The sequence below is a fragment of the Crocuta crocuta genome, unplaced genomic scaffold (genome assembly GCF_008692635.1).
Source record: "Crocuta crocuta isolate KB4526 unplaced genomic scaffold, BGI_CrCroc_1.0 scaffold110, whole genome shotgun sequence".
Taxonomy (NCBI): Eukaryota; Metazoa; Chordata; class Mammalia; order Carnivora; family Hyaenidae; genus Crocuta; species Crocuta crocuta.
Genome location: NW_027527386.1, coordinates 1550782 through 1560980, shown reverse-complemented (window position 1 = coordinate 1560980; position 10199 = coordinate 1550782). Strand labels below are relative to the sequence as shown.

Sequence of the window (10199 nt, the reverse complement as noted above, 5' to 3'; positions counted from 1 at the left end):
GGGGAGTCAGGTCGGGGCGGCCTGTGGGCCGAGGCAGATGAATGTCCTCGCGGCATCAGAGCTGGCGTCTCGTCTTGCCTGAGGTCCTCGCACAGCTCCGTCCCTCCGATGGATCCTTCCCCACAAGAGGGTGCAGTCAGGGTCTTCCTCCAGGACCATGAGCTCCCGCAGGACGGACAGACCCTGTCCTACTATTCCATTCCGCGGCAGGGGCCCTAAGCGCGCCCCGCATGGTGGCCTCTGGGCTGGCGGGGCGAGGGCAGGGGGTTGGGGGGGGCTCGAGTCCCAGGCCTTGGCTGCGGGTGCAGGGGTGGGGTGGCGTGTGCGCAGTCCTGGGGTCGAGTCAGGGCTCCGGGGAGGCGGTCTCCTGGGCGGGCAGCCCCCTGTGGCCGGAGCCCTACAGCTGCTCTGGAGGGAGGTTGGTGACAACCCTCTCCCTTTATACAGCTGTGTTTTTCATGCTGGTTCCCTGTGACCCCACCCAGAGCTGCTGTCACATATTGTCACGGGCGTCTGTGGCCGCCCCTCAGGGAAGAGCTTTGGACCTTGCTGTGCACACGGGGCAGAGGGTCCTGTTGGGGTCCCAGCCCCGTGACCCACTCCCACGTGACAGGACCCTCAGGGGCCCAGAAGGGGTGAACCTGCCCAGCCGGTTCTGCCGGCTGCAGCAGAGATTCCTGGGCTCGTGCTGCCCTCTAGTGCCCGCCAAGGGGAGTGCCTTTGGGGAGGCCACCTCGCGTCAGGGTGACACGGAGCCCCCTTCCAGGACTGGTGGGCTTCTTGCCCTTCTTTGTCATCGCCCCCCCCTTCCCTGGGGGTTCAGGGGAGGCTGGGTCTGGCTACTTGTCTTCCAGGTTCTCAGGTCCATATGCACTTGGGTTCTGACCTTTTTCAAAGCTTGGAGGGAGGCTGGTCTTTCTCCCTCAACTTTGGAGAATTTTATCTGACAAGAGGGACCCTTCCCCAGAGTCTGTCACCGACCCCCCCCTGCTTGTGATGGGCCACTGACTGCCTCGCTGGGTCCCCTTAACTCCTGGAACAAGAGGGGCCCACGCCAGCCTGTGGCTTCCTCACTGGGAGGAGCCCAGTTCCCACCCTCCTTTCAGATGCCTGTAGCAAACTCCCCTCCTTCCAGAAACTTCCAGGCTGGGTTTTGCAACCGAGGGTAACTTGGAGCTTCTCTCACCTGGGGCAGCGGCCATTCTGGCCAGGATTCCCACCTAGGATGACCTTGGTTCATTCGTGGCCCCACTGATAGCCACCAGGCCAGTGCTGGACTGTTCCGTGCACTACTCACAGTGGGGCCCGCCCCTGGTAGAGATTCTCCTGCTTGCTCCCAGGTTCACACCATGAAAGACACGCCCACACAGTTCACACCATGAAAGACACCCCCGCACACAGTCTCACCCACCTTCAAGGGCCGCCGGCCATGGGGGTATCAGCTCTGAAGTAGCTGCGTCGATACGAAGCTGATGCCGGTGATTAAAAAGTCCCTGATTAGGGAAGCTTTGCTTTCTTGGGGCCCTTGGTTTGAAATTCGTGCTCTGGCTGCCGGTATTGCGTTGGCTTTGAGAACTAGGGCGCCTCTGTTTTTAATTAGTTGAAGTCATTTTGATTTTTGGTGCCAGTGCGGAGGGATGAGTTCGTTCCCAGGCTCCTCTGGGCCGTGGCTTAGCTGCGCGGGCCCTGCCTTTGTCTTCCCGGGGCCGTGGTATTTTTAGCACGTTCGGAACGACTCACTCACGCTCTCTTGTCCTTTCCTCGCAGGTCTGACCGTCTTTCAGCTGCAGCCATGGGGTCTGAGGACCACGGGGCCCAGAACCCGAGCTGTAAGATCATGACGTTCCGCCCCACCATGGAAGAATTCAAGGACTTCAATAAATATGTGGCCTACATCGAGTCCCAGGGAGCCCACCGGGCGGGCCTGGCCAAGGTGGGTGACGCCCTGCGCCCGGCGCAGCTTCTCACCAGCTTCGGCCCCGTGGGTGCCCTGGGGCCCAGGGCCCGGCGTGACCGTGTCCGGGGCGGCCGGCACCCGCTCGTGTGTAGCCGACCCCATTTTCAACAGACCTTCTGGAGCCCTTCCTGTGGCCCGGAGTCAGGACGGAGTTCCGCAGCCCTTGTCCCCGTGGGACCGGATGGTGGGGACCAGCCCCAGGGGCTGCGGCACACGGCCACGGGCGGGCAGCGAGAGCCGGGAAGGCTTGTGGGGAGACACGCGCCGGGGCACCGTGTCTCTTTCCACGACAGGCTGTGTGCGCGCATGTGTGAGAGCGACACGCGAGGATGTCCGTGTTGCTTCTTACTATAAAGACCGCGGTTTGGTTGTGTCTGGAGGAGGCTGTGCACCAGGCACGGCTCAGCCGCTAATTTGGAAGATTCGCAACTGGTCTTGAGTTCTGGCTGCTGCCTGCGTGACCGCCTCTCAGCTGACATGCCTGCCTCTCGGTCCTTGAAACCAAGAGGTCCGTCCACCTTCACTGCAAAGAGCCAGATAGGAAGTGTTTTCAGCTTTGTGGGCGGGGCGTCCCACCACCCCGCTGTCGCCTTGGCAACCTATACGCCAGTGGGCGTGGCCCTGTGCCAATAAAACTTTACTTGGGGACACCCAGGTGTGAAGGCCGTGGGATTTTCACCTGTCCCGAAATATTTTTCTTTTGCTATTTTTTCCATTTAAAAGTGAAAAATCGCAATAACGACAAAAAACCCCCAACCTTCTCGACTCTGGGCTGTGCCAAGGGCAGAATTAGGCCCAGGGCGTGGTTTGCTGGCCGCAGCGAGGAGAGGGCTGCCTCCCCTTCCTGCCCCCACCTGGTGTTGGGTGGCTTTGGTCCGAGTGTCAGTCCCTCTGTGGTGAGGGCCACGCCTTTGGTCCCAGCCTAAGGACACGCGGAGAGCATTGTGCCCGCTGCGTCTCCTTCCCGCCGCCCGCTTGACTTTGTTCATGGTGCACGAGGCAGCATGGGCACCGCGTTTCATCCACGTCGGGGACCCGAATCCTCACCGTCCTCTGTTACTTCCACTTCTCCTTTTAACTTCCTTCAGCTGGAAACGCTGGGCTCTGGGCGCTTACAGGTTGGGGGGGCTTTCTGCCCAGCTGCCCACCCTCGGGACAGTTTCCTGCCTGCCCTGCCCTGGGGGCCCCGGGTGGTGGGCGTGGGCCTCCCTCGTCTTGTCCCCCGTCCTCGGCCTGCGTGTGCTTCCCTGGGACGCCGGCCCTTCTGTTTCTGGTTCAAGGTGACCCTCATGCTGGGAGGTGTGGCGAGTTGCCGTGAGGCCCCGGAGGCTGTTGTCCCTGCTTGTTCCTTCTGGCTCAGTGACTTGGGCTCTACTTTCCCGACCGGCCCTGGGCCTGACCGTTTCCCGAGCTTTCTTCCCGAGCTTGCTGTGGTGTCCACGGGCTCCTTGTCCACGATGTGGATGGACTGTTTCCACACCTCTGCCTTCCTTTGCTCTAGACTTTGCAGCCTCTGTGTCTTCCCTCTGCACCCCGGCAGCCCTGCTTTAAGCTCTCCTACTAGTGCCTCCCCTCCGCGCCTCGGCACCCCTGCTTTAAGCTCCTACCAGTGTGATGGAAGGAACCCATTCGGACCAGATGTGTTGTGGGGCAGGTGGTTCTAGGCCTGTTTTCCCTCTGCCTTCTGTTTCTCTGCTCCTTTTCAGCTTTTTTTTTTTTTTAATGTTTTATTTATTTCTAGGAGAGAGACAGCGTGAGCAGGGGAGGGTCAGAGAGAGAGGGAGATACAGAATCTGAAACAGGCTCCAGGCTCTGAGCTGGCAGTCAGCACAGAGCCCAACATGGGGCTCGAACCCACGAACCACGAGATCATGACCTAAGCGAAAGTCGGACGCTTAGCCGACTAAGCCACCCAGGCGCCCCCTTTTCAGCTTCTTAAGTGAGATTTTGTTTGCTGCTCTCTCTGACTGGTCACCTACACGCACAGGGAGGTGAGGGCGGTGTGGGGCAGACCTGGGCACGTGCCGAGAGACCTTGGCCATGGCACAGTTGCACCCACCGCACGTGCACACTCGCCCCGTCCCCTGCCTGCCAGCGACCGCGTGCTGGGGCTTTGAGTCTTTTGGGCGCCTCCCTGCCACTCCATGAGGATGGGTGGAAACAGGGAAGTGTTTTAATGTTTATTTATTTTATTTTTGAGATAGAGACAGTGCTAGGGGTGGAGGGGCAGAGAGAGAGAGAAAGAGAGGATCCCAAGAAGGCTCCACGTTGCCAGCACAGAGCCCGATGCGGGGCTTGATCCCACGAACCGTGAGATCATGACCTGAGCTGAAGTCGGGAGTTGGACGCTTAAGCGGTGGCCCGGTTGGCTGCTGGCCTCTTTGGAGAAGAACCTGGTGTCCTGCCGCCGGAGGGTGCTCTGCAGGTGCCACTGTCCCCTCACCCTGGTCTCACAGAGATTTGAGGGTGTCCAGCCTCAGGCCGGAGGGCCCGCTCCGTCAGGTGCCTTTCCCAGAACCCGCTTCCTGTGTGTCCAGGCCCGTGAGGCTCGTACGTGTGACCAGAGCATCCCTCTCTGGGCTTCCCAGGTCTTCCCCGGCAGTCAGAATTTGGGAGTGATTTACGGACCTGAGTGGGTGGACTTCCGGGTCCCCCTGGAACACAGTCTGGACCAGATGCAGAGCCCTGTTCCCGCAGGAGAAAGTCCAGGCCTCCTTGTCAAGAGGGGACGTGACCCACATGGTTCACGAGCCACTCGGGCTCACGGCCTCGTCCCCGGACCTGCTCCTCCGGACCACAGGCTCTTTGTCTGCATTTGTGGCGTCTCCAGCCTCCCGCGTGTTAGTTATTAGTTACCGCCTGACTGTTGGTTTCTCACTTGAAATCTAAGAAAACCATTGACAGGCAGGCTGAGCCCGGGCACCCCGGGCACTTAGTGCAGCCCTGGCCACACAGTAGGGGGACGGGACGTCCCCGGAAAAAGCCTCGATTGAGCAGCCGTGTCCCCACTCAAGGAAAATCAGGGTGTCCAGCCTTGGCACGGCTGACCTTGAGGTGGGTCATTCCTCTGGGGGCGTCCTGGGCACCGCGGGGGCCTGAGCAGTACCCCGCATCCTCACCAGGAGATCATGACAGCCACAGGTGTCCCCAGACATCGCCTGGTGCCATGTGGGGGCAGGGTCGCTCCGGGTGGGACCCACTGACTTCCTTTAACAACTGCTGTTACTTACTTGTGGTCCGTCAGTAAATCCAGGAGTGCTCACAGGGGAGGTGCACCGTTCTGCTGTTAATAGGTGACCAGGGTTGGGGCGCCTGGGTGGCTTAGTCGGTTAAGCGTCCAACTTTCGCTTAGGTCATGATCTCACGGTTCGTGGGTTCGAGCCCCGCGTCGGGCGCTGTGCTGACTGTCAGCTCGGAGCCTGGAGCCTGTTTCAGAGTCTGTGACTCCCTCTCTCTCTGACCCTCCCCTGCTCACGCTGTCTCTCTCTCTCCTAGAAATAAATAAAAATATTAAAAAAAAAAAAAGGTGACCAGGGAATAAGTGTGTCCGTTGCCAAGCAAAGCATTTTCTAGCACCGATGTGCATGGGGGAGGCTGCGGGGATGGTGCATGAGCCGCAGTGCCTTCCAGAAGCTGTCTGCAAGCCTGGGCATCGGTGTGCTGTTCCTCCCTCTCTGGCCCTCAGCTGGGTGAGGTTCTGGCCTCCCCAGAGCTCTTGGCTGGTGCCCTGAACACAGGTTGGTTTAGTTCCTTTCCCCAAAGCTGTTGGGTGGCCCACTGGGCGTCCCGGAAGATTTGTTGTTTGCAAACACCTGCCCAGAATGAGGCGAGACCTGCCTGTGCTATCCCCAGGGACCTTCATGGAAGTGCACCTGGCACCCAGGAGGGGATGCAGGAGGGGACCCAGGAAGGGACCCAGGAGGGGTCCGGAGAGGGACAAGGAGGCCTTGGCCCAGAGCTGCAGTCCGCGCTTTTCCTCAGAGGCCACCCTCCAAGGTCTTGTTCCCCCAGATTCGGGATTTGTGGCATTATCACCCTCTTGCCATTGGCGCCTCACCAGCTCTTCCGCGTCTTTGCACGTGGGACTTGTCGCCTTTCTCCAGGCTCCTTATCTCTTCCAGTGTCCTGGCCCTGGGGTCCTGAGCTGCGGGGGCAGGAGGCCAGAGCAGCTGTGGGGGTGGGGGGGGGTTAGGGTTAGAGTACACAGAAGGTTCCAGGTGCCCCTGCTGTGTGTGGCCTGGACATGCCCCCAGGGGGCTGCTGCTGGTCCCCTAGGGGAGGGCCCTGTGTCCTGGGGCCAAGTCCGGAGGCGCTGCTGACTTCTCCTCTTTGTCTCGCAGATCATCCCCCCGAAGGAGTGGAAGCCGAGGCAGACGTACGACGACATCGACGACGTGGTCATCCCGGCCCCCATCCAGCAGGTGGTGACGGGCCAGTCGGGCCTCTTCACGCAGTACAACATCCAGAAGAAGGCCATGACGGTCGGGGAGTACCGCCGCCTGGCCAACAGCGAGAAGTACGCACTGGGACCCAGACGGGCGGGTGGGGTCCTCGCCGCCTGCACTCTCCGCTCCCAAGCACCCTGTCCCTCAAGGGCAGGGCGTGCTGCCTTCTCCTGCCTCAGCCCCCCCACAGCACAGGCCTCTTGTAATTGCAGAGGGGAGGAAGGAGAGGACCCTCAGAGCCACTGCCACCGGCAGGTGGCTGATGGGGCGGGACAGCCCCTCCCCCATGCACTCAGCCTCCTCTCCCCCACCCCCCACCCCTGCCCTGTGTTCTCACGCCCCACGGCCACCTTGAGGGTGCTGCTCGTCCCGCAGGTACTGCACCCCGCGGCACCAGGACTTTGACGACCTAGAGCGCAAGTACTGGAAGAACCTCACCTTCGTGTCTCCCATCTACGGGGCTGACATCAGTGGCTCCCTGTACGATGACGTGAGTGCCGGCTCCCCCCAGAGGCTCTGGGGGGGTGGGGCACCCCGTTTCCTGGCGAACAGGGGAGGGAAAGGCGCGGGCAGGGGACTTTATCTTGAATCGTGGGTGCGAAGACGCGGCGGCAGGCTTGGGAGGGGGGAAGGGATCTGGGTGCTCCCTGTGTGCAGAACCTTCCTCCAGAACCAGCCCCTCCTGCCCGATGGGACGCCCTGTCCTTGCAGTGGGGTCTAAGCGGCCCTGTCACTCCGGGGCCGTCCAGAAAGGACACTGAACATCTCCCTTCCACCAGGCGCCTCCTAACCTTACCCAGTTCTTCTAGTGCTTTTCCTCTTGACTTCCTAGTACTCCATCATCCGGGAAACCTGGAGATGTTCCAGCCCCTGCGTGGGTGGGGAGGGCCCTGGGGGCACCTGGGACAAAGGGAGGGGAGGCTCTCCTGGCCATGGCCTGTCCAGGGCTGTAGACCAGACCCTGGGGGAGCCGTGGTACAGAGGCCCCCAGAGGAGCTGCTTAGCGCAACGGGTTTGCACAGGACCCACCCTTTTCCAGGGGACAGTTTATTAGTATTCACGGGACCTCCAGGAGCCCTGGGATGGCTCCACTGGGCTGATGCCCAGGCTCTGGAGCCCACCTGTCCCTGGGACCTGCCCTGCCACGGGGCTCTGCCTGCCGTGTCTGCCCCGCCCCAGATCGCCTCTCCAAAGGTCCCTTCTTGCTGGAACATGCTTCATCTGCTCAGTGGTGCTCCCTGTGAGGGCAGCTGGGGGCTGGCGGCGCCTCCTGAGTCCTGGGCTTGGGTCCCAGCTGGCGCGGGTGGGAAGAAAGCCCCCTCCTGAGAAGGGTCAGGACCTTCCCGAACCCGTTAGGACAGGGGGTGACCTAGAGTCCCCAAAGGCGTTGGGAAGATGTGAGTGTCGCATGGGTCCCGGCAGTGTGCCCACCTTGGGGAGCCTGTCTGACCTGTGGCCCGCTGGCCTTCCAGCCCGGGGGGGCCTGCCCCTCCAAGCTGGGCGCCAGGGCTGCATAGGCTCCAAGTGAGCTCACCCCCAGGAACCCAAGGGAGCTGCCCTCGTCCCGGGAGGTCAGGGACCGAGCTTGCTCCTGGCCATGGTCCCCCCTTCTTGGACCTCGGTGTCCCACATCCAGTGGCTGGTCCTGTGGCCAGCGCGTCCTGGATGAGGAGATTGGGCCTCTCCCTGGGTTACTGAGCTCATCCGCTTGGCCTTGACCCCAAGGCAATGGCAAGCTCGTGAGGCCACGTGGCCAGGCCTGAGGGCAAAGCTGGGTGCACCCGTGGGGGTGGGAGGGCAGCAGTGCAGGGTCCCAGAGGCCCTGTGGGCACACGCGCGTTAGAAAAAATGATTAGTGGGGCGCCTGGGTGGCTTGGTCGGTTGAGCGTCCGACTTTCGCTTGGGTCATGATCTCGCGGTTCGTGGGTTCGGGCCCCGCGTCGGGCTCTGTGCTGACTGCCAGCTCGGAGCCTGGAGCCTGTTTCAGCCTGTGACTCCCTCTCTCTCTGACCCTCCCCTGCTCACGCTGTCTCTCTCTCTCTCTCTCCTAAAAATAAATAAAACATTTAAAAAAAAAAAAAATGATTAGTTTTTACATTTATATCCAAGTTAGTTAGCATCTAGTGCCGTAGGTTTCAGGAGTAGGCCCGGTGATTCATCCCCCTACGTGTAGCACCCAGTGCTCCCGACAGGTGTCCCCAGTACCCCTCACCCATCTAGCCTCCCCCACAGCCCCTCCAGCAACCCTCAGTTCTCTGTATTTAAGAGTCTCTTATGTTTTGTTTTCCTCCCTGTTTTTTTATTATTTTTGCTTCTCTTCCCTTACGTTCATCTGTTTTGTATCTTAAAGTCCACATGCGTGAAGTCATGGGATATGTTTTTTTCTGACTGGCTAATTTCACATAGTCACAAATGACAAGATTTCAATCTTTTTTATTGCCAAGTAGTACTCCTTTGTATATATACCCATCTTCTTTACCCATTCATCCGTCGATGGACACGGCCTCTTTCCCTACCTTGGCTCTTGTTGATAGCGCTGCTGTAAACTTTGGGGTGCATGTGCCCCTTCAAACCAGTGCACCTGTATCCCTTGGGTAAATTCCTAGCAGTGCTATTGCTGGGTACTAGGGGAGTTCTAGTGTTCATTTTTTGAGGAACCTCCACACTGTTTTCCAGAGTGGCTGCACCAGTTTGCAGCCCAACCAATAGTGCAAAAACATTCCCCTTTTCTCCGCATCCTTGCCAACACCTACTGTTGCCTGTGTTGTTAATTTTAGCCATTCCGACAGGTGTGAGGTGGTCTTGCACTATGGTTTTGATTTGTGTTTCCCTGATGATGAGTGACATTGAGCATTTTCTCCTGTGTCTGTTCACAATTTGGGTGTCTGCTGTGGAAAAACATCTGTTCCCAGCATGGCTTTCGCCTCCCGTGATTAACACCCAGCTCGGTGTGGACTCTGGAGAAAGTCCTGCCTGACCACCGGGGCCCCCAGTGGCCTTCAGACACTGGTGTGGGGGAGGCTCCAAGCTGGGCAAGTTTAGGGTTGACTGCTGGCTCTTGGGCCGTCTAGGGGGCTGCGCTGTAGCCTCCCTGGGCTCCCGCTGGTGGCTGGGGGCGGCCACGGCCCAGGGGAGGGGGGGCGCCGAGTGCATGCTCACCCGTGTGCTGGCCGCCCTGCAGGACGTGGCCCAGTGGAACATCGGGAGCCTGCGGACCATCCTGGACATGGTGGAGCGCGAGTGCGGCACCATCATCGAGGGTGTCAACACCCCCTACCTGTACTTCGGCATGTGGAAGACCACCTTCGCCTGGCACACGGAGGACATGGACCTGTACAGCATCAACTACCTGCACTTCGGGGAGCCCAAGTCCTGGTGAGCGGCCGCGGGGAGGGGCCACAGGGAGGGGCCGCGCATCGGCTCTCCCAGGGGCACACGGCTGTGTGGGTGCCTTTGGGGCGGCCCCCCGGGGACATGGCTGGGCCTGTGGCTGGGCAGGCAGAGACTGAAGGGTATCTGGCCCAGTTGGCTTGAGGGGCAGTCTCGGTTGGTGACAAGGGGATGCGCGTCCCCAGAAACGAGCTTCCTGCCCCTCCCCGTCCCCCCCACCTGTGGGGGCGGCATCCATGATGTGTCTGCTGTGTGAGGCTCTTCTGGGGCCATGGACCTGGCAGGGTGGCTGTGAGCACTGAGCCCCCCCCCGCCCCCGCCCTGCGGCTCCAGGCCCCCTGCTGTCAGGGGTGTGGTTCCCCCCAGTGGCTTGCAGGGCTGGGGGGGCGCGGGCACCCCCACCCCCA

At 60.6% G+C, this 10199-nt stretch overlaps 1 protein-coding gene across 1 annotated transcript in view; it reads left to right on the top strand.

The window, feature by feature from the left end:
* KDM4B (lysine demethylase 4B) overlaps positions 1-10199 on the top strand; it is an 86614-nt gene that overhangs the window by 8993 nt on the left and 67422 nt on the right. Inside the window, 4 exon segments of the mRNA XM_077779841.1 lie at positions 1768-1933; positions 6298-6473; positions 6778-6892; positions 9584-9777. Of these exon segments, the coding sequence (XP_077635967.1) occupies positions 1793-1933; positions 6298-6473; positions 6778-6892; positions 9584-9777 (626 nt within the window). The 5' untranslated portion in view covers positions 1768-1792.